Raw genomic sequence first — 24884 nt, 5'->3', positions numbered from 1 at the left:
AGCTGTTTCTCAGCTGTCATTTCCACTGGAAATTTAGTGCATGGTTTTAATTGTATCATATGTACTTAATATTGGTCAAATATAATTGTAAAGAATTCTACCTAGTAACATTGTGATTAGCCTTTGTATAGACTGAAAGAGGTGTTACCCTTCCCCTGCCACACACACACACACACACACACACACACCCATCCGGCATTGTAATTCTGGCCTTGCTTAATCCCTGCCCAAAATGCCTATTTTCATCCACACAAAACTTTTTTTTTTTTGGTGTGAGTCATACATGGAAGCCACACCTGTGGTTGCTCATAAAATGTTGTTGTATTATTTAAACACTGGGATGCGCTAAATCTAGCTGTGGTTAATTTTGCAAAGGTGTCAGCTTCTCCAAATCTCAGATAGCAACACTCATCAAAACTCTGGAAACACTGACACTATTCATTGCTACACAAAATGATTCAGGCAAAGTGAGGAGCTTCTCTGCTTAAAGTCTGCAGCTTCCCTTTGAGCCCAAAACATGTTATTACCACCTACATGTTGTTACCAATCTGAGTTTCATTCTTGGCTCTAACAGTGTCCTCAGTATTACTCTTTTCTGGACCATCTTTCTTTTACTGCACCTTCCTCCACCCATGTCACACACATACAAGTGATAGTATATGCATCTCTCTCCCTCTGTGGTGAGGAGTCCATCCTAACATACAACAGGGGATAGGCTCAGAAAAATTAAAGGTAGCTCCATATTTTCTCCACTTCTTGTCTTTTTTCTCATGAAACCCTGATAGATGGGAATATGTGGCATCCTTGCTGATAGTCCCTGTGCCAGTTCAAGCATTCTTCTTCGCATACTAAGGCATAAAGGAGTGTGAATGACCCCAGCGGTGTTTTACTCATTGCCCTGCAATTTGGGCATGGTAGTTTAGTGGCTGTTGTGACAGTTCAGAAAACGCAAGAGGCTATGAGCATATTAGGTTGCATCTTGTGATTTATCATCCTTTTGCCATCTATCATGTTGACAAGTTAGTCAAGAAGATACTGCCTGTGTCCTGGTCACACATCCAAGCATGTGTTCACCTGGGAGAGATTGACAGAGTTCAGTACTGTGTAAGGAATCCTTACTGCGTAAGAGGTTGCTTCCAAGCTTAAGCAATGTTCTGTTATGATGTAAAATCTGTACAAGTCTTCAGTGCATTGACAGAGGCCTTTCCCCTGCCACAGGCCTATGACTCAGGGCAGAGATGTCACTGGAGGAGCACACCCTGATGGATTCTCTTGTACTTACTCGGGGATTAAACTAGCCCCCACTGCTTTCATTTGCAGAAAACCCCTTTTCTCTTTGGTAAACATTTTGTATAGGATGTTCCAGGCTCTCTGCAAAACCATTTAGAGAGAATGTTCTGCCTTTACAGTTACATGGGGTTGTATTGTTCAGGCCTCCTACTCCAGAAACATTCTGAGCTTGTGTTGCATGCAGGTGCCACAAACATGCTGCCATAAATCCTCAGGAAAAGCCAGGAACTTTTGTCATGACGCTATCAAAGCTGTGCCTGGTGCACCGATCCTGAGTCGTAGGCAGGGTGCACTGTGGATCTTGTGGAGGAGGGGTATAAAACTGACTTTAAATCACCTCTGCATCCCCCCAATCCTTGGGCTGTCTGGCCACTGGGCCATACCCAGCATAAATTAGAGTACCCACAGGGCTGTTCTGTTTTATGCTAGCAGCCAATGGGTCATTTCAGTGATGCCCTGGCCGTGCTAACCTTCCCCAGGGAATGCCCCTGTGCCAATGATTTATCTCCATCCATGAATAAACCCAGTCAGTGTAGGGAATCAAAGAAAAAGCCCAGCAGAGGAAAGATGTGAGGCTGTTGTTTGAGCAGCAGTGGGGCTGAATCTGGGAGATGGTCTGATGCATTTTTCTAGCCCATCTTACTTCCAGTTCCATTTGGAAGCTGAGAGTTCAAACTGTTAGCCACAGGTTAAAACACTTTATTTGATTCTGCTCACTCATGTGGCTTTGTTTTAATCAGGTAATGGAATTATTCACCTTTAAGCACTGAACGTTGTTTTTAAGTTAAACATTAGCCTGCACTGCACAGAGCATTCTAATACTGCAGCATTCAAAACTACTTTGAAATAAATGTGCTATCTAACTATATGTAAGCTGATCCCCAAGTTGCAAGCCCTCCCACCCTTTCAGGGAGATAGGGCAATGACTAAATATTTATTGTACTTATTTTTTAAATACAATACTTTGTTTTACAAAGATCAAAAGTTAACACATACGCCTTCTGCACTAGAAAGTAAAGTATTCCAATTAAGTCCTGCATGGCCAGAGGGTGTACCAGTTATGCTAACATTTCACTGGGGATGCAGCCTGAAGGTCATTTATGCTATTGCAATGTTGCTGTGACTATTACATCCCACAAGGTGGCATGACACTATCACCACCTACTCGTTACCAGTCTTAGTTTCATTCTTGGCTCTAACAGTGTTCTGAGTATTACTTACAAGGCAAACCCAAGAGTTGATGAGGAAAAAGCTTGTTACTAGGGCTGGGGAATAAGATGGGGAATAACATATTTCCAAAGCATAATTTAAACCCTAAGCCTGGAAGAGCCCTAGAAAAAGAGGCCAGACAAGGGGCGTACTGAAGAAAACTTACAAACCATTGAAAACTGGGACAAAAAGAGTTGAGGTTTTACAAAAGTAATTTAGAAATTTTTACTAGGGTAAATGTAGTGCTGGGGAGATGCCACAGGCCCTGTCACTGTCAGTCCCTAAGAGTACTTGACAGGCAGCAGCCTCTAGTGCTGCCCCATGCCTGAACCCTGACCACAGGAGCAGTCAGTCTCTCATCCACTTAATCTGGTCAGCAAGGAGGGACAAGTAGTGCTAGTTGTGGTTTCTGTGAGAATGAACAGGGATGGCCTTAAGGACAATGGCACCCTGGGCGAATGTGTATTTTCGTGCTCCGGCCCTCATGGGCATAGTGCCCACCCCCTCTTGTGCCCCAAGCACTTTACCTAACCCCTGCACTGTGCCCCCTTCACCCACATGGGGAAACTGACATGGATGCAAAATTCTGGTGTTTCTACTACCTTCAAACTGTGAAATGCTCCTGGATATCCACTCAATGTATCTGTAATGAATCTGTGCGGAACAAAAGCTGTTATGAGAGGTGGTTTCATTTAAAAAAAAAAAAATCTCTGTAGCTATTCAAACTGTTCAACTGTAGCCAACACAGTGGGCATTTTAAGCATCCTTGACCCACTCACATTTAGGAATCTAGTGATTGCATACCAGATAGGAAACTGGCCTACATGGACCTCCTGGGCTTGTGTCTGATAGTGGCCAGGTCAGAGGAAGGTGCAAGAAACCTCATCGTGGTCAATTAAGGAATAACCTCTTGATTAGGGTGGGTGGGTTCTAACCCCAGTTAGTGGTTGACTTGTGCCCTGAAGCAGAAGCAGTGGTTCTCAAGCTTTCCAGACTACTGTACCCCTTTCAGGCATCTGATTTGTCTTGCGTACCACACACCTCATTTAAAAACAACTTGCTTACCATATAATTATAAAATAAACCAATTTGAATATAAATATTGTACTTACATTTCAGTGTATAGTATATAGAGCAGTATAAACCAGTGGCTCTCAACTTTTCCAGACTACTGTATGCCTTTCAGGAATCTGATTTGGCTTATGTACCCCCCCCCAAGTTTCACTTTAAAAACTACTTGCTTACAAAAAATCAGACATAAAAATAGGAAATAGTAATAGTGTCCCAGCACACGATCACTGAAAATTTGCTTACTTTCTAATTTTTACCCAGTAGTTATAAAATAAATCAATTGGAATATAAATATTGTATGTACATTTCAATGTATTGTATATAGAGCAGCATAAATAAGTTATTGTCGGTATGAAATTTTAATTAGTACTGACTTTGCTAGTGCTTTTTATGTAACATTGTAAAACTAGGCAAATATCTAGATGCGTTGATGTACCCGTGCAGGGTGCATGTACCCCTGGTTGCGAACCACTGCCCTGAAGCACACATAACATTGAGTCCTATAGTTCATAGGCCTAAGGTATAAATATACTATGCCCTCTAACCATCCTATAGTTCTTCTCTAGTTCCAAAAGCAGCATTTGGAGCTGGGCTCTCAACTAGATGGGTGAAGGGAGGGTCACTGAGGCTCTGTGGTGGTAATACTTTCAGCGCACAAGATTTAATTGCTGGTAAGTGACTATATGGTGCCAAAGAGCCGATGGCTTCAGAGACAATTGCTAAGGAAATGTTCCCTGCCATGGGGGCAGCAGAGAACTAGTCTGGCCTTGCCACTGATGATGATGCTAATATCCCTTTCACCACTGCTTAGCAGTTATTGGCTGCGAGTAGTTTGCTGCCCAGCCTGGATAAGCAATCTGAATGGGTAACACTGGTGGTTCTTACTCACAGCAATCATTGGCTCTTGAATAAGTAAATAGCCTTTATAGACCCACAACTTGTCATCATACATAATGAACAACTCTTCTTTATAAGGCTTTAGGCGGTTTCTAACAAACATCAGTCCCGTTTCTATGCAAGCTGACCCCTGCTTCCATTACCTCATTGCTTGCGCTGCACAATTTTACTTTTTCCTCCTGAAACACATTCTGTTACATGTACTTTGTATTGTCTAGCTTCTTGCAAAGTTGGAAGAGGTGACCTTTTCTCTGGAGCACAACTCACTTTACTTCAATACACAAGAAGAGTGTTCTCTTGGCTATGACAGGGTCACATAGAACTGAAATAATGGTACTGCTGACTTCAAGCTTATTGGCACTTACCACTATAGGAAAACTGAAAGTTGATGATACCCAAATTCAGTGGACAAGACCAGATCACAAGGTAGCACACAATGATGTTTCAGAATGACTGTAACAGATCAAAGTGAATGTATTAACTTCACAGCAAAGTGCCTTCTTTGAATATTAATGCTAGGAATTCAGTGATTGTTTTATTGCCTCACTTGACCAGAGTAATACCATTTTGCAATGTAAGGACAAGTCTGAACTTCACTTTTTAAATTAAATTATATATGTGTCAGTGATTTAGAAATGAATCAGATGTGACCTCATGGTTCATGTGTTGTTTTTAATTTCTACTGTACAATAGTCCAGATCTAAGAGTCTATTCCTGTACTACAGTAATGGAGACAGACACTCCTGCCATGAATTTAACTTTCATTCCCGATCTGTTATTTACTTTTTTAAAGTGCTAGTGATGGTCTGACAACAGATTTCTTAAGGGAAAAACTAACAGCTGAAAAGCCCAAATGCCTTTTATATTTAAAGTATTAGAGGTATAGTGAAAAAATGAAGGATGAACTATTTGTTGTGCTTCCAATTAATCCCACTGTCGATCAGAAATGCTTCTGCCCTTGTGACCATTTTCAATGGAATAGCAAATTGTATCAAGAATATTCAGTGGCATGAAAGGGGTATATTTGTTAAACATGGCTGATACGCTGTGTTCTGCACAGAGACGTCAAGGGTTTCACTACTCAACCATCTGAGCCTCCGTGTGCTATAGATTGGAAATAGTTCCAGAGTTTTAACCAATGTTGGCATTATTGTTTATGCAGGGAAGTAGCATGACACTAATTTAACCATAAATTCCTTTACTAAAGGCTGAATGCTATTTATAAAATTACAAATCAGACCCAATCTGGTAAGATGTAGCCTGACTGTCCGTGCTTATATTGATTTTTGTCTAGACTACTGAATGCCAGCGAGGCTACACGCAGAGCTTGTCAAAGGAAGCACAATATGCTGGACGTGTTTCCCCTCCTTGCACAAAAATCCCATTTTAAATGTCAGTTTGACTTGTCTACTGTCTATACTTAGATTATTATTAATGTTTGGCTCCCACAAAGATATCCCCCCCCCATTTAAAAAAAGCTGGATTGGACACTAGCAGGAGTTAGGGTTTAGGATCTTCAGCACTGAAAGCTGTACATCACCAGAGAATCTGAACACAGACCCAAAGCTAACCCCTAAGAACGGCAAGTGTGGCCTTGCACAATTTTTAATAATTTGATTCCAGTGCATGCCCCTTACTGCCAGAGGGAGAGAAAGATAAACATTAAATGAGATATAACTATCTACAAGAATCTGACAGGTGTAAACCACCATGAGGGAGCAAAATTATTTAGGGTAGTACAATAAGGTATAATTAGGAATAATTGTCTGGTGGTAAGCAAAAGAACAAGCATGGTGAGGCCAAGGGAGTATATGACTGTGCTCTATAACTACATTGGGGGGTAAAGACATGGAAGGATCTGATCTAGGACTCTTTGCGCACATTGTTCAGAAACATTGCACAAAATATTTCTGACAAATTTTATTTTACCATTTCATTAACTAAGTCACTCTGATTGAATAGCACACATGAAAAGATCATTTAGCTGCAACCTTACAAATATGACAAGTGTAGGGGGTTCTTAATTAATTGGTTTTGCCATTGCTGCTTTCACTAAGAAGAGTGACAAGGGGTGGGTGGGTGGGTGTGTGTGTGTGTTAGAGAACACTAGAATTACCATATAAGCATTGATTTTAAAAACCAAACTCTCAGCCTCAGCAAGAGAGTTCAACATTTGTAGAGCCTGTAGCTTTCTTGATTTTTTTGAATTTGATCGGGTACATAGTTTGAGCATTAAACAAATATATTCCCCTTCTATAGTACAGAAGTTGTTTGAATTTGTTTCTCATTAAAAGCAAAAGATTATAAGGCAGACCTCTGCAGGGCAACCATTTCTACACAGCTCTGCCATTACATTTTGGACCTAGGGCCCTGCTATGCATTCAGTTAAACTAGTGTGTATCGGAAGCAATATCCCTGGAGTTATAGGCATGAAAGAAAGAAGAATCAAGTCCCTAATCTACAAAACTCATCTCGCCACACATACTGTCACCAGGCTATGTGTTGATAAGACAGACATTCAATTAGGACTAGAATGGTAGCAAGCATAGGTGTCTGACATAAGCAGGACTGAATCTCTCCAACAGTGGTGCAAGGTCTGAGCATTAAGCCATCAACCCTCTTATTTTTATTCCTTTATTCTTCATAAATATGAATTTAGCAGCTGTCAGTATAAATGCAGCATTGTGATAAATTGGTTTGCAATAACATTTTTTGTTTTGATAAACAAAGTGAAGTCTCAGGCAGATGCAAACAGCAACCCAAACAAGCCACTATCTGAAAGAACTCAGGGGATGCCATGAAAGGGAGATATTTCTGATTGTTGGTAGACACCCACTGTCTTTTACACATTAAAAAAAGAAAGAAAAGTATAGTTCGCATGGGCTTGATTTAACTATGACTTCCTTATTTATTCAATATATTATCAAAAATATAAAAATAAATTGTGTTTTATTGTAAAAGTGCCTAACATGGAGATAAACAATTTAATGACAGGTTTCAGAGTAACAGCCGTGTTAGTCTGTATTCGCAAAAAGAAAAGGAGTATTTGTGGCACCTTAGAGACTAACCAATTTATTTGAGCATAAGCTTTCATGAGCTACAGCTCACTTCATCCGATGAAGTGAGCTGTAGCTCACGAAAGCTTATGCTCAAATAAATTGGTTAGTCTCTAAGATGCCACAAGTAAACAATTTAATCTGTCATCCATCAGGATGTTACAAGAATTTGCACATATTTCTAGGTTTAAATTTTTATGGAAATTAAGATCACAACATTACTAACCAAACCGGTAAGAGATATTCTGGCATACTTTCAAAAAGTGAAACAAAACACAAGCAGAAATCCACCTTTTAAACCGATTTCCTTTCCTTTTTATTTAAGCAAGCAGACAAGCTTCAGAATCACATGAACAAAAACTATTAAACATAATACTATTGTTTACATTCACAGATCTTTCTAGTGCAGAAGTTTCATTAGCTACCAGATCCATTTAAGTCAATTTCTTTAAGAACAAAAACCATTAGCTTGTGAATTATTCCAGTTCCTAATATAAGCGTTACTGCTAGTTACATCAATGTTGTGCTAAAGGAGTTCACCCACAATTAGATTTTATGGAGAAGATAGCTTTTTGATTATTCTTAAGAAGAGACACAAGAAACTTTCCATCTGAGTTTGTGTTCTTCTCCCTCTCCTCCCCTTCATCAAGATTTCTGTACTAATCTTTCAATATAAGAGGAGCCTTCACTTGATCAGCCACCTCCTTCCCCATCAGTATTTCAACAATAGCCAGGCCAAACTCAAAGCTGGTGCCAGGACCACGGCTGGTGAGAAAGTTCCCGTCCTTTTCCACACGGTTTTCGGAGTACTTGTAGTGTTCTTAAAGAGGAAAACAGAACACAGAAAATGTTCAGGCTGATGCAGCTCATGCACAACTCCAGTAGCAATTTGGCAAATTCTTCCAGACCTGCCATACTGCTCAGTACTGTTAGCCCCAAGTGTTCAAAAATCATGAGTCAGATCCACCAAAACCATGAGATTAAAAATAAAAAAAAAAAAAAAAAAGATAACTTCTGGCTTTCAAATCTTTAAAGCTTTTCTTTGTTATGAGGCCTAGGATTTTTTTTAAATAAAAGTTGAGACTCTCTCCCAATCACATGCTTATGGTTAGCGCTTTAAGGAAAAACCCACAATAAAAACCTCACAGTAAACCCCTCCCCTTCTCCCCCAATAGCTGGCAACACTTGTACTGCTAATTAAGACAGTGTGTGCTTCATTAATTAATGCCTGTGGCTTGCAAACCTATCACCTTCTCGTGAAAACTCTGACGCATTAAACTATGCTTTTAGATACTTCTTGGAAATTCATCGTATTACACACTAGAAAATGCTACGGTGATTTCCATTGAAATCTACAATCCCTCAAAGGTTCATGTATCCACTTCATACTGTCTGTGAAGGGAATGGCTTTGATACTGCAAGACAGGTGAAAGGGCTGTATATCTTGTATGAGGCCCTTAGCAATAGTAGTGCTAACTCCAGTGCAAAGTCCATATTGAGTGTTGGCATAAAGCAGGTCATCTTTCCAGCATAGGCCATTATTCCTAAAAGCTTAGGAATTAGTGGCCATAACTGGCTCCAGGTGAAAACGTGCAACTAAGCCTCACCTTGGAAACAAATCCCAGTGTTGGAGAGGCCAACAGCTAGTGCCAAATGGAAGACTAGGGCCTTACCTGGACCCCATTCTAGGAGGAGGAAGGGACATAGTTCAAATTGACCAGGACTAACTGTACTTAGACAGGACACCAGGTAATATTTTAATCAGTGCTTTATGAATTTGCAACACTAGTCAATAAGGAAAATAAAACAAAAGACTATCCCACAATGACACAATCTAAGTTACCCTAAACCAACGTATACCCTGATAACAAAGCCCGTCAACTCTGAGAAAGATTTAGAGTGCCTCTTAATTCTCAGGGTATTTCTAGAAATCACAGAACACCTCTATAAATATGATGTTAGGAAATTTTCAAGCTCCCTCTGGGAAAGAAGTGGTGGATACCCTTCCCATCTTCATATTTCCCCTTTTCTGCTACACTCTCCTCCCCTCCTTCCATTTAGTGGTGAGAAAGTGCAATGAGAAATGTGCATGACATGCCTTCCCCAAATCACAGCAGTTTGCTACATGAGAAAAATATCACCGTTGACAGCTTGGGTTTCTGGAAGGTAAGAAGGGAACCATTTTAATTTGGTTGCTGGGTTTTTTTAAGTAAGAATTCAGAAAGGGGAGAGCTGGCCTCAAGTAGGAGAGGAAAATGGTCCTAGCAGTGTTTTGTTGAGGCCGCCTCCACACCCCCCTTCCCCCCCTTCTTTCTGGCCAGTGGTAATACTGAAGGGCACAGGTCTGTGGATCCATTTCCTCCACAGTATTCAGGACAGATAAATGCTAAGTTTAACACATCCATTTGCCTTTTAATTTTATACCTACCTCCATTCATCATTTTATCTTTGGCCAAAGGGTGTGTTGTAACTTTCCTCCCAAACCCTATCCCATGTGCCAGCAGGGCAGTGGGACCTGCAAGTAATACAAAGTTAGCCTGTCACTAGTGTAAACTCCATTGGAGACAGGTACTTTTCAACAAACATTCGAAGAATGAGCCTCACAAAAGCCTAGGAGAGGCCTAGCATGGATGCATACACAGTCTAAGCCCACATGAGAACTATAAAAGAGTAAATTCAAGGCCCCAACAGAGAAATACAGGTACATGGTGTCCTACATTTCCTTTAAACAAAATCAATCCCCCAGGGGAGAGAACGTACATCAAAAACCAGAAAGGTATTTAGTTCTAAATCTTTGAATAAAAACTACTGTCTTGCAGATTAAGTGATCACTGTACTTGACTCCCATCTTCTACAACAAGTCAGTCATACTGGTAGGATATCTGATTAAATTGGGGGAAAGAGGCAGAATATGACACTGAACAGAGAGCTGCTAGCAAGGATTAATTACAAATATTCTGGGGAAAACCTCACAGTTGACAGTCAACTGTGTGCCAAGTGCCCAAGGAAGGGTATTAACATACAATATCTTAGCCAAATCATGGGCTAGGAGCTGTAACTTTTTTATTTGTAATAACAGCATTTAGAGGAGATAACACTTCCCATTTGAACTGAATTGAGGAAGGAATGTGGCAGAAAGTTATATAACAAATGACCTAGAAAAAACCATTATGGGAATTCCAGAAAATAAGATTTACCAGTTTCTGTGTATTGTTCAAGTTTGACTCATGGGCCAGTTCCAGGAAAGAAGCAACTTGTGTTATTCAGCTAGAAGTTTGCTTTGCAAACAGTTATAATTAAATCAGTGACTCTTTTCAAGTGAACTTCCATTATTATGAATGGTGTCCTTTACAGAACTGTTGAAAATTCATCTTGACTGTTTATAGCAAAAGCAGGAGGATAAATAGAAAACTATTGTCCCCCAAGCGTGAGGAAATTCAGAACTTTGCAGGTGCCTGGGATAAGCCATCAGATAAATCTAGTGATAGCAAATTAAAATGACATTCTGTACTTCCACAGCACTCAAAAGAACAAAGACATATCAGAAACAAAAGTGAAAGAGGCATTCCAAAAATGCCTATGACTAGACTAAATACATACATTTTAATACATGTCAATGGGCAGAAGGAAATCACTTATCAAAGCCTTTTCCCGACCACCACTTCAGCTAGAGTCGAACTAGTAGAGCTGGCACTTGCTTATATTACTTTTCATACCTCAGACACCTCAAAGCACTTTATAAAGCAATGAATAAGATACCTGGTCATGCAGTCTGTCTAGGAGCCAAGCCAGGCAAGAATAATTCTTGTTACCACTGCCATGTGGATGAGGAATGGTGAACCTGTAATCTTATATTTACAATTTTTCCTCCAAAGCTAAAGGGCAAGAGAGGGCCACATTACTTTATGTCTGAGAAATTTATATTGACGGTGTACTGCCAGCACATAGCTCCTGCCAGAGAGACTGCTAGTGTAAGCATGTATTTTATAGAACACCCTAGTATATTGCTAGGGCCTTACCAAATTCATGGTCCATTTTGGTCAATTTCATGGTCATAGGATTTTTAAAAAAATCATAAGTTTCTCAATTTCAGATATTTAAATCTGAAGGTTCATGGTGTTGTAACTGTAGAGGTCCTGACCCAAGAAAGGTGTTGTGGGGAGGGTACAAGGTTATTGTAGGGGTGTCATGGCATTGCCACCCTTACTTCTGCACTGCTGCTGGTGGGGGTGCTTTCTTCAGAGCTCAGCAGCCAGAGAGCAGCGACTGCTGGCTGGGAGCCCAGCTCTGAAGGCAAAGCCGCCGCCAGCAGCAGTGCAGAAGTAAGGGTGGCCTGGTATAGTATTGCAACTCTTACTTCTGTGCTTCTGCTGGCATGGCACAGCCTTCAGAGCTAGGTGCCTGGCCAGTAGCTGCCCCTCTCTGACCACCCAACTCTGAAGGCAGTGCAAAAGTAAAGTTGACAATACCATGACCCCCTCTAAAATAACCTTACAACTCCCCCGTGACCTGCTTTTGGGTTGGGACCCCCAGTTTGAGAAACACTGTGTTCCCCCATGAAATCTATATAGTATAGGGTAAAAAGAACACAAAAGACCATATTTCATGGCCGTGATGAGTTTTCACGGCCGCGAATTTGGTAGGACCCTATATATTGCGTTTCACTTTGTTAGATTATAGCTCCTCTCCCCCCTCCATTTGAACTCTATGCATGTTACATTTTACTCTTGCTACTGAGCTATTGGGACACAACAGTACTGAAAGAGTTTTCTAAAGTAGGTAGTTACCCAGACAGTCCTTTAAAGCAGCCAAGTAGGTTACAATACAAGATAGTTCATTACTGTACCTGCACAAATAGCAGCAATTAGGCCTTTTCTGTTCTCCTGGTCCACTAAAATGTCTTTCACAGCAGGAGACTGCACAAAGAAATAATATTACATTAAGGAATTATTTAAAAAAAAAAAAATCACCCACAAATCATGCTGCACGATCTGTAATAAATACAAAAAATAGTTAATTATGTAGAGAAAGTAGATCAGGAATTTTTAGTGTTATGAGACAGGGAACAGTCAATCAAAAGGTGGAAAATTCAAAACCAATAAAGGAAATACTTTTTCACACAACTTGGGATTGAACTTTTGCCACAGGAAGTAGCTGAAGCCAAGAACTCAAAATGATTCAAAATGAGACTGGATATTAAGAATATCCAGAGTTATCAACATAAGGAACATTCTGGAAGTTATAGCATACTTCATGCTTCAGGGCTTAAGCCAATTGTTAACTAGGAGAGACAACGAGACCAATTTGCTGGGTTAAATTATTCCACATCTGCTTAATGAGGGTTTTTATTACGGCTGTCAAGTGATTAAAAAAATTAATTGCTATTAATTGTACTGTTAAACAATAATAGAATACCATTTAAGTATTTTTGGATGTTTTCTACATTTTCAAATATATGGATTTCAATTACAACAAAGAACAGAGTACAGGGCTCACTTTATTTTTTATTATAAATATTTGTGCTGTAAAAAAACAAAAACCAAAAAAAGTATTTTTCAATTCACTTCATACAAGTACTGTAGTGCAATCTCTTTATCATGAAAGTTGAATGTACAAATGTAGAATTATGTACAAAAAATAACTGCACTCAAAAATAAAATATAAAACTTTAGAGCCTACAAGTCCACTCAGTTCTACTTCCTGATCAGCCAATCGCTCAGACAAACAAGTTTGTTTACTTTTGCAGGAGCTAATGCTTCACCTGAAAAGTGAGAACAGGCACTCGCATGGCACTGTTGTAGCCGGCGTTGCAAGATATTTACATGCCAGATGCGCTAAAGATTCATATGTCCCTTCATGCCCCACCATTCCAGAGTACATGCATCCATGCTGATGTTGGGTTCTACTAGAGAACAATCCAAAGCAGAGTGCAGATCAACGCATGTTCACTTTCATCATCTGAGTCAGATGCAAGTATTTGTAATAAAAATAATAATATAATGTGAGCACTGTACACTTTGTATTCTGTGTTGTAATTGAAATCAATATATTTGAAAATGTAGAAAAACATCCAATATATTTCAATTAGTATTCTATTATTTAACAGTGCAATTAATAATATTAATCGAGATTTTTTTTTTTTAAGTTAAATCGTGTGAGTTAACGGCGATTAATTGACAGCCTTAGTCTTTATGCCTTCCACTAAAGGAGATGCTACTGGCCACTGCTAGACAGGATACCGGACTAGATGAACCTTAAATTGGATTCAGTATGGCAATTCCTAATTTCTTATGGCATCAAAATACTTTATATCCTGTTCAATAATCATTTACGACAACATGTTGCATCTCCATACTACAAGTTATAACAGAGTACTTCCCCATTGTTACACTGGATAACTCTGGCTAAGACTGCAGCTGCACAGCTTACTGTGTTTTTTTGTTTTTAATTAAATGTTGGGTTGAATTTGCTGCAGTAGCAGGAGAATATAAGCAACACTTACAGATATATGGGCAGGCCTGTGAATTATCTTCATGATTTTACCTCTGACAAATTTTGAGCTCCTAGGTTACCACCTGGCAGGACCACCACATCATACGGCCCCTAAACAAAGAAAGAAATGCTTACTTAGCAGAATTCTACAGAAGAGGAGCATGCACGTTCACTCAGGGGAGTTTGTCTTTCTGACTGTTAAAACATACTAAAATGAGAAGCAGAGGAATTCTACCTTTTCTGCTTCTGAAAGGCTCTTTACTCAAAACGAAGTCTGATGAGCGACCAAAATATTTCACTTAATGGAGCTACTAGAAAAACACTGTTTCGTTTTCCATATATCAGGCCAAGAACTGCTGGAGAAACTTGATTTGAGGCAAACTTTGCCTACACAATAAGTCTTTGTGGATGGGGGAGTTTAGTGCTCCAGAGTGTGATTGGCAGCTCTGCAATGTGCTAATAGGTGCTATGCTGCAAAGCTCCCTAAGCAGCACTTCCTTCCTGAACAGAAACTTTCTTTTGTTCCAAATTATGTTATTTTGTCAGAGAGTCTGGGTAACATGTACAGTAAAGCTCGGAGTTAAACATTTTACCAAGTCAAATACCTGGACAGAATGTTAAAAACTGTGCAAAACTAAGATACTGTGTTGCAGGACAACACTAGAAGGGAGAGAATTAAATTATGTGCCTCTGGGTTTGTGCAATGCTGCTACGATCAGTCAAACTGGGCGTTACTAATAACCTTCCAAGTCCACTGCTAACCTGTGAAGAAGGTCCTGTAAAGCATTATGCTAAGTCAGTATGACAAACCTCTTTTCTGGCATCTTCTAGACTGGCATCAGGACAAATGAAGACATCTCGGCTGCACTGCACTGGATCTTTTCCTGTTAAACCTGCAATAGTCACCTTGATCTGACAGAAAAACAGACACCATTACAACAGCAAAATGCTCTGCTTTAAGGGGGTGCAGATGACAATTCTGAAGTAGTATGCAGAGGTATATTTTGTTTAAAAGATTATTTAAACCAAGCAATAGTAGAAGCTGTAGAGAATCAGACTAAAACCAAAGGTTTCCCACCTCAAAAGTAAAATTAGATGAGAAGTACCTGCAGTAAGATTAGTTATTTGAATCTGGAAAGTCTAACAGCTGTATCACATAATCCAGCATTCCACAGGTTTCTAGATTAAAGTAGTGTCAGATTAAGCAGGCCTGCTAAATGATCCATTATCTTTTTGGTCCTGGTTCACAGGACACTTTCTAAATTGGTTTATTCAGCTCCAGACTCCTGACTCTCAGCTACTTGGTCACAGTTCCATAGATGTGCACAGCACCCTATAGGTAAAAAATAAGGAAAGATCTGTGCTCTAAGGAGCACCCGCACAAGGGACCGAACAAATTAATGGGATGAAAAAGAAGGGGAGAGGTAGCATTTTATTTTGGCTGTTTGGCACAGATTTGAGGTTCTGGTCATTTAAATTCTCACCTTGCAGTTCTGTTTTTTTAAAAATCTTATTTATCACTCTTGCACCTGATCAAGATTGGATTATTGCCTATACTTGCAGGTGCACAAGTGATAAATAGGGAGAACTCTACAGGTGGTAAGTGAGAGACTGCTAGCTAAAAGCAGAGCTTCAAGGAGAGATCTGAGTGAAATAATCAAGATCATTAGCTTGATGAATACAAAGGGGTCTAGTCTTCCTAAGAAAAAAGAAAACTCTCTCCACTAACACAGGAGTTGCACATATTTTGAGAGGATGATAGATACCTAAATATCGGCCCTAGTCACTACTAGGTTCACAGCGTAAATGTGTTTACATTGTTTGGAACACATCCACTTTAATATGGCTAAACGTAAATGTATACATCTAGGAACGAAGAATGTGGCCATACTTACACAATGGGGGACTCCAACCTGGGAAGCAGCGACTCTGAAAAAGATTTTGGAACTATGGTGGATATCCCACCCAGTGCACTGCTGCAGTCAAAAGGGTTAATGCAATCTTTGGATGCACAAACAGGGAAATCTTGAGTAGGAGTAGAGAGGTTATTTTACAACTGTATTTGGCACTGCTATGACCATTGCTGGAATACTGCGTTCAGTTCTAGCATCCACAATTCAAGAAGGATGTTGATAAATTGGAGAGGGCTCAGAGTAAACCCACAAGAAAAATTAAAGGATTAGAAAAGATGCCTTATAGCGATAAATAGATTGAGCTACTTGTATCTATCTTAACAAAGAGAAGATTAAGGTGTGACTTGATTGAAATCTGTAAGTACCTACTTGGGAAAAAAAAATCTGATAATGGGGTCTTCAATCTATCAGAGAAAGATAGAACACAATCCAATATCTGGAAGGTGGAGCTAGCCAGATTCAGATTGATATATATTCACGCCTTACTTCCAATGAGAGTAATTCACCACAACCCTTGGTAAATTGTTCCAATGGTTGAATCTCCATCACTGACAATTTCTAAATCAAGATTGGATGCTTTTTCTAAAAGGTATGTTTTATGGCCTATTGAATCTATGAATTCATATTCTGCAGCAATGAGTACTTGTTTATATGAGTGAGCATCTGTCTTTCAAACCACAAATAAAAGGGCCTAGTTGCATGTTCATCCAGGAGCCATTGAATAAAACACTCTCCATCACTGAGGATTGATTCAAGGTGAGAATATTTGGTAAATATCTTTTGTTTTAACAAATGGTCATAAAAAGTTCTAGTGGTTATCATACTCACTCCAGCCCTTCTCATAACATCAGCGGGGATAACAGTTTCCATCTCCTCTGCTCCTTTAGCCAGAATCACTAAGGCTCTTTTTGAGGCCATGTTTTAACAGCTTTAAGGTGTACTTCTGATTTTCACTGGACCCCACCGCTACACTGAAGCTTCCAGAGTCCACAAAGCAAAGAGTCTGCTCGAGGAACAAAGAGAGACTGTTAGAGGGTGAATCCCCTAGATCACAGGTTCTCAACTTTTTTTTTCTGAGCATGCCCTCCTCCTCCAACATGCTATAAAAACTCCACAGCCCACCTGTGCCACAATAACTGGTTTTCTGCGTATAAAAGCCAGGGCCAGTGTTAGGGGGTAACAAGCAGGGCAATTGCTTGGGGCCCCATGCTACAGGGCCCCCCACAAAGCTACATTGTTCAGGCTTCGGCTACCAGTCCAGGTGGCAGGGCTCAGGGACCTGGGCTTCAGCTTTCTCCTCTGGGCCCCAGCGACTTTGGAGGCCCCCTGAAACCTGCTCGAGGCCCCCTAGTTGAGAACCAATGCCCTAGACTTCATCATGTGGTGGCGACCGATTTTTGTAAGAAGCCATTATTTCTACCATACTGCATCATAAGAAATTTATGAAGGACCTAGATCATTTTGTTTCTAACAGATTATTTACAATAAAAGCCCTCTTCTGAGAGGGGCAATTCTTGTGCCTTATTCAAATGTTGCCCAATAGCAAAATACACCACAGAATAGTACTGTTTTGCACTTCTGTACCATGTTTAATCGAAAAGATCTCAAAACAGTCACAATGCTGTGAATTATGCCACCACTATTTTACAAGAGAAACTAAGGCACAGAAGGGTTAAACAACTTGTCCAATGGGATACAGTGCATCAGTCCAGAGTTGGGAAGAGAAGCCTGGTCTAATTAAAAATGTTACACAATATATATTTGCCAGTGTTAATGTTTAAGGTGAACATCAGATTTGCTTTCAGAGTGCACACCCACACTGATGGGGAGAGAGATTATTGACTCCCACCTGAAGTCTTGTTTACAACTCTTATTAGAAGGGTTTAAACTAGATTTTAAACCCATATTTGGTATTTAGTTTCTGGACAGCTGATGCAGGAGGAGTTTCCTGTGATTTGTAACGATTCTACCCATGTCTTCACATGTTTGATTAATATATTTTCTGGCATTTCCCAATCTCTGTGGGGAAGAGGGTGGGGAAACTGCCCTGAAGTGACTGAACAGAACAAAGGAAGATTCTTTTTAAAAGTGAGTCTCCGAAATAGATATTTAAGACTAAATGTGCAGAAGATTTTCAAGAGAATTTAAATGAAGACTATTAAGTGGAACTAATCTTGCGGCTTCAGCACATAAACTACATATTAAATTCATGTTTATGTGACAAATCTTTTGTTAAACACAACTAACAAGTGACTTTTGGGTCATCAGAAAGATGGCAACATTGATGACCACTGGGAATGGAGGCATTTCACAACTCACCCACTCTGTTTAGCAGGGAGTTTTTTCCAGTAAGGGGGTTTCCACCCAAAAATGCACATGCAGTTTGGGCATTCTTTACAAGAAAAAAATGTTACACACAGTCACCCAGACAAATTTGGAGGTTGGGGGAATAGGATTTGTTAAACTTAATTTTATTGTTCTCTGCTTTGCTCTGTTTCTTCAGCAGTAGCAGCAGCAGCGATTAGTGAGCAACAAGCCATTTTCTGTACACATTCACAAAAGACGTGGCCAAAGAACTGCCTTTTCCTCCACTCTGCTATGGACTTAACTACCATTACATCTTTGCATAGGAGCCTATAAAAATACTTTTTAAAAGACACATTGCATACTTCTGCTATGGAATTCACTATCACAAGATACCACTGAGGCCAACAGTTTAGTAGAATATTTTTTAGATCCGTTTATATGCATAAAGACTAGTCAGTTACAATAGACAGAATAAGAGGGATATAAAACCTTCCTGTTTCAGGGCATAAACCAGCCACCAGTGGGATGGGATTAAGAAAAAGCTTCCCCTATAGGCAGATTTAGGGAATAACTTTCCACTGCACCTTCCTCTGAAGCATGTGGTAACCAGCCACTGTCAAGAGACATGATACTAAACTACAGTAAATTGACCTCTGGTCTAATTTAGTATAGAAAATCCTAATTTATTACGGAGTTTTATCTTCTGCCAATTAAGTACCAAATCCACTGAGCAAGTAAATTGACTCATGTAGTCATAGCAAGAACTTCCAGGCACTGTGTGACTAAGGGAGTACTAAAATAAAAGAGCTGATACTTTTCTTCAAAAGATCCACAAGAATCTGCAAAACTCATTTTCACAAGAAATTGGCTAGCTAATAACAAATAGGTTGAAGAGATGTCAAGCATGGTTCATGTATATATACTACTTAAATATGGAAGCTGTAAACATTTTGTTTGTATTCCTCCTTTCTGCCCTTTATAAATTTTTTTATCTTCAGAGACTGTAAATTCTTTGGAGTAAACTCTATGTCCTCCTCTGTGGGCATTTGTGTACAGTGCCTAGCACATTGTGGGTGATACCAGAATAAAAACAATAATTATTCATGGAGATCGGAGAGCCAAGTTACTCAGAACAAGTCCTTGATTTAGCACAGGGGTGGGCAAACTACAGCCCGGGGGCCACATCCAGCCCTTCAGGCATTTTAATCAGGCCCTCATGCTCCAGCCAGGAAGTGGGGTCTGGAGCTTCCCCTGCTCCGTGCATGCTATGGCCAGTGGGAGCTGCAGGGGTGGCAGCTGCAGGGGTGGCGCCTGCAGACAGGGCAGCCTGCAGAGCTGCCTGGCCACACCTCCGCGTAGGAGCCAGAAGGGGGATGTGCCTCTGCTTCTGGGAGCTGCTTGAGGTATGCACCGTCCAGAGCCTACACCCCTCCCACGCCCCGACCCCCTCAGTCCCAGCCCAGAGCCCCCTCCTGCACCCCCACCCCCGAGCCTGCAACCCGAGCCAGAGCCCTCACCCCATCCCACACTCCAACCCCCAATTTCGTGAGCATTCATGGCCCCCCATATAATTTCCATACCCAGGTGTGCCCCTCAGGCCAAAAAGTTTGCCCATCCCTGATTTAGCAGGTTGACTATGCATGGCAAATAAGTCTCCTATTATGCAGCTCTCTCTGTAGTCTCATGGTGCCAATTTTGTGCAGGCATCTCCTACTATTCCAGTGGCAGCCAGTAAGTTAAGATCATCCTCCCTATATGGGTAAATGCACATTTCTGGGACCAATGACTGCTGAGAGATGCAAATAGGAAAGGCAGCCCCTGGAAAGCTGGGAACAAGATGGTGTCCTTTTAAGGCACTAACCCAAATGCAGAAGGGAAAAATACTATACATGAGCCAGAAAATAAATATATGTTAATGGCTTATGATCTCAGCCAAGCTCGACTGAATATCTATGTCCCAACAGCTATTTTTAAATTTAGGGGATGGGGCATTTGAATGCACAAGATTATTTTTCAGAATTTATAAACAAAAAATAGGAAGAGGAATAGCACAAAATTATACTGCAGAGTGATCAAGACCACAGTGCCAGCAAGAAGAGACATTAAAGAGATTTGTAGCCACAGGCGTGCGGATGAAACTACAGACGGGTCAGACCCTGAACCTACGTGGGCACAGGCAGGCAAGGACGGCTGTTTGTAATCAGGCTGCGCCCTCAATCAGACCCCAGGCACATCCCTGCTATTTCAGACTCCAGAATGCCCTTAGCAGCCTGGGTTACGGCTCGCACCCCGGCGTCCGAGCAGGCTACGTTCGCCTGCCTCACTCCCGGCCTGTCAGACGCGCTGGGCCTGCAGCGGCTCCGCTTTGCAGGGCAGCGGCTCGCTGACAATCAATGCGGCAAAAACGCTGATATTCATGGGGAAGAAAACCAAGGCAAAGCTCCGGCCCAGCCTGGAACCCCGCAACCCCCAAGCAGCTCCTTACCTATGGGGCGGGCAAGCAGGCAGAAGGAAGCTGCTTCCATCCTGGAGAGGCCTTTTATTGGCCGCAGGAAGCATGCTGATGTCACGGGCTTTGCAGGCTGGCTGTTGCTATTTCACATGCCTTCAGACCTTCCTCTTTTTTGTCGTGCTCGGACAGATGCATTTGGTAACTTAGCATTTTGCTTTAAAATAGTACAATACAGATAATTTCTGCTTTTTAGTACTCTGTCCTCCCTCCAGGATAAATGGAACAGTCCTACACCGCCTCCTGAAGTACACGCTCTTCTTGTTAACCCATTTCTTGCCAAAACACAGCACGAAGGAAAGTAAGTAATAAGGAAACCTGACTTTTAAGTACTAAACGCTTCCAAGTCACCAATATTTCCATGTAAAAGAATCAAAACGAGTGCCTGAAAAAAAGTAGAAGATTACGCCTAGAGAAGAAACTGGCTGTGAAGAAAAGAAAGGACAAATTTGGCACAAGGAATGAAAATGTTCACCCCTTTGCTCAGAAGTGAGGAGGCATTTTACTGTTGCTGATATCAGTTACAATTATGTCAGGGTTTGGAAATACTCTTTCCCTAATGATGATAACACTTATTTTATTTAATAAAATGTAAAGGTGCCTATGAACAGACATCTCAGCACAGCACAATAAAATAAATGCAAAGGATAAAGAACTTACCAGGCTAAATATTAACTATGACTATTATTTCATGAATATGTAGTCAAAAATTAGGGGAAACAGGAAACAACTTATAGTATTTTCTCTTTTTAACTTAATATGCTTGTCAACATATAGCTAATCTTTATCAGAGAATGTGCCAAAAAGACAAACCCCCCCAGCAATGAAGCGAATCACACAAAAGAACTCCTTTCCCAGTTAGAACTAAAAATGAGAGACCCAATGAGATAGTAAACACAGGAGAGGGTGCCCAAAGAACAATAAGTCTATCTGATAATGCCTACCTTTCCTGATATGAACTGCACCTGGTATATAAATATTAATTTTAATATTTCATATTTATGCTTTGAGACTGATGTATTTCTAATAGGCTTCCTGAAAAGGGGCTATTTCTATTTGCATGGGAATGAAACAGTCTCTAAAAGTTGTGGAAGGCCTTCAAAGAGACTAATGAGACATTACATAAAACTCCTAAAACACTAAGAGTGTCTAACCCATATCAAAAGTGTTCCATGGAAATGGTGAAAACCTTGTATTAAATGCACACCAGCATCATAGAATACCAGGGTTGGAAGGGACCTCATCTAGTCCAACCCCCTGCTCAAAGCAGGGCCAATCTCCAATTTTGGCCCAGATCCCTAAAGGGTCCCCTCCAGGATTGAACTCACAACCCTGGGTTTAGCAGGCCAATGCTCAATGAGCTATCCCTCCCCCCATGCCAACGTTAAAAGAAGAAAAGAGATGAGAATTTAAGGTAGGCGCGGGGCGGGGATGGTACTGGACGCTGGCAGGCGATTACCCTGGTAAAGGAGGGCTCCAGCCAGCACTATTTGGAGTGCCAGCCAGGGCCTAGTGTTGATAACGGGCATGCATGAGGGCAAAATCCTGATTTATTGCTTGACACGCTGGGCTTTAGTGTCACTTCCCTGGGCGTCGACTCCTGGTCACTGACGCCTCCAGCCAAGAGCTGCACCAGCCAGACGGTGCAACCGCGCCCCCCGGCACGGGCGGTGGTGCCAGGGAGGGCCCTACAACAGGTGTCAGGGGGCGGGGGGGCTAGCCTGGGCCTCCCCCTCAGCGGGCGCCGGGGGGGCGCACAGACTGAGGGGGCTTTGAGAGCTATGCCTCAGGTGGACGCCTGAGCTCGGGGCACTCCGCGTGACGCGGTGCTGCTGCCTCGTGACCTTTACGGGTACGGGCGATAACGGCTGGCTTCTGTGAGGGAAGGTCGTGACCTTTAGTCGGGGAGGGGGCGCTGACGAGTCGAGCTTTGAGCCTCTCCCGCACGCCGCCCGGCCGCCGAGGTGACGGGGGGCGACCGTGACGTCACGAGCGGGCGGGAGTCACGCCACCTCCGCAGCAGCAGACCCGCCCCCTGGCGGATGGTCAGCGCTGAGTCAGGGTGGGCTGGGCAAAGCAGGGGAGCTGCTCGGCCCCGCCCACGGCCCAGAGACCCAATCGGGGCTGCAACAGGGGGCCCGCCTCGTGAGCGGCTCCGCCCATGGCGCCCTCCTCTTTCCGCCGAGGGGCGGGGACCTCGAGGGGGCGCAGCCCTCGTCCCCCACGGATCCACAGAGACCGGGCCGCGCGGCCCCGAGCTGACATCAGGAGAGTGCTCCTCCCCCCCGAATCCACAGGGGATCAGGACACGCCGCCCCCGAGTTGGCATCGTTACGGGTCAGCACTGCCGCGGCCCCCAATCCATAAAGCGTCGGTATGCACTGCTCCCAAGCGGGCATCAGTGAGCACAAACCCTCCAAAATCCATAGGGGATCAGTCCACAGTGCCCCTCAGTTGGCATCAGTATCAGCACTGCCCCCCATCCATAGGGGATCAGTACGTACTGGCCCCAAGTTGGCATCATTATTGGTCAGCACCAGCCCCACCCCAATCCGTAGTGGACTGGTATGCCCCACTCTGGCGTTGGCCTCAGTAGGGTCAGTATTAACCCCCACTCCTCCACACACACTCCAGCAGGGGATTAATAAGGGACAGAACTAATCTCTCCCTAGGGGAATTAATATAGGGCTGTGCCAATCTTCCCTTCCAGAGAAGATATCAATATAGCATTATCCACCCCCTCCAAGAACCTGATGCTAATGTTTCTTCTGTTCTGAAGCAGATTTTCTCCTCTCTTCAGTTAAAGTATTTCTGTAAACATTCCATTATTACCCTGTGGCATCCCTTTCATCTTCCACTTGATCAATAGTCTGAAAACCATTAATTGAGCTCAGACTAACAGCTGAAACTAAACAACATGATGGATCCAAATTTTTGTGTGTGTAAGCAGGTGCTTGTTTTATGAGAGAGAAGACTTGTTAAATAAACTTTTTTATTTTAGCCCAGGAATTCTAAGAAGCATCCCCTTTCTCAGTTCCTTAAAAGAAGAGTGAACTTGTTAAAAAGCTTCCTAGAAAAATCAGTGACTTGAAAATTTTCAAGTTGGTTAATATTTATACAGCACTTTCAAGTTTTCCTTTCAGTTGGCTAACACTTAGGACTTTCAAGATATAGGACCAAGTTCTGCACATCAGACTTATACCACATTGATTGAGGCAAGATAGGTGAGATATCTTTTATTGGACCAACCCCACTGACTGAAAATCAGGGCAGAATTTAACCTAAGGAGCACAATGTAATTGGAAAGTATTATTGCTCAGAATAAATTCTGACATAGAGTACTAGTAAATGTAAATTATTAGTAGTATTCACATTAAGCTATACAAAATCTGTAAATCTAAACATGATGAGCAGTGATTGTTCTGTAATAACTTTATCTTTAGTTAATATGTAAATATAATTTAAAAAATTAATCTTATTTTCTTTTGCTGTCACAGTGCACTCAAGTCTGCCATATTGCTGCCTTGCACAGAAAAAATGTGCTAAATCTAGTGATGGGAAATCAGCTGCTTCACTTCTGCATGAAGGGTCACATTGCAGCCCACAAAATGTCATTCAGAAATTGAGATCAGTAGTAGTTAAATTTATCATAGTTCTGACGTACTCACTTTTTTTCATTTGAGGACAGATTAGAATTCATGGTGATAATTTTAATGTTATGGGGGTTGTTAACAACCTATACAGTGATTAACACTCCCACAGCTGAATTTCTGTGATGCAGTTCATGGGATTTCCCAGTCTGCACAATCTGCCAAACACTCATAGCAAAACGCTGCCCTGTATTAACTATACGCAATATGTACTGTATCATACCTTGTTCTTGTCTGGAAGCTACTTTATTTTGGCAGCACCCTATATATAATACTGATAGGCAGGTTATACATGCATCTGGTTACTAAAAATGTGTATTTTCAAAGCCACCTAATGAATTTGGATGCCCAATTACTATTAATGGGACTGATTGTCCCAAAGCCCTGTGTCTTTGAAAAAATCTCAGGCATAAAGTTTACTAATGTTATACTTTTGTACCTGATTTGTTATTGTAACGGACATAATAAGAAGGGCATTTACAAACAGGTC

General features: G+C 41.5%; 1 protein-coding gene across 2 annotated transcripts; it reads right to left on the bottom strand.

Moving 5' to 3' along the window:
* Window positions 1–7815: 7815 nt before the first annotated feature.
* PARK7 (Parkinsonism associated deglycase) lies at window positions 7816–22708 on the bottom strand. 2 transcript variants are annotated; one of them, XM_007060321.4, is made up of 7 exons: window positions 20721–22708; window positions 16757–16931; window positions 14826–14927; window positions 14067–14126; window positions 12370–12439; window positions 9952–10038; window positions 7816–8343 (listed from the first exon to the last, which is right to left on the bottom strand). In XM_007060321.4, exons 2-7 carry the CDS (start codon window positions 16844–16846, stop codon window positions 8183–8185), a joined length of 570 nt encoding a protein of 189 aa, XP_007060383.1. In that variant the 5' UTR covers window positions 16847–16931; window positions 20721–22708; the 3' UTR covers window positions 7816–8182. The 2 variants fall into 2 exon arrangements, with proteins under 2 accessions (XP_007060383.1, XP_043387793.1); XM_043531858.1 differs by having other exon boundaries at window positions 20402–20724.
* Between the last annotated feature and the right edge of the window lie 2176 nt (window positions 22709–24884).

This window comes from Chelonia mydas, chromosome 18 (assembly GCF_015237465.2).
Source record: "Chelonia mydas isolate rCheMyd1 chromosome 18, rCheMyd1.pri.v2, whole genome shotgun sequence".
NCBI lineage: Eukaryota > Metazoa > Chordata > Testudines > Cheloniidae > Chelonia > Chelonia mydas.
The sequence above is the reverse complement of the archived record's forward strand: the minus strand, read 5'-3'. Positions and strand labels throughout refer to the sequence as shown.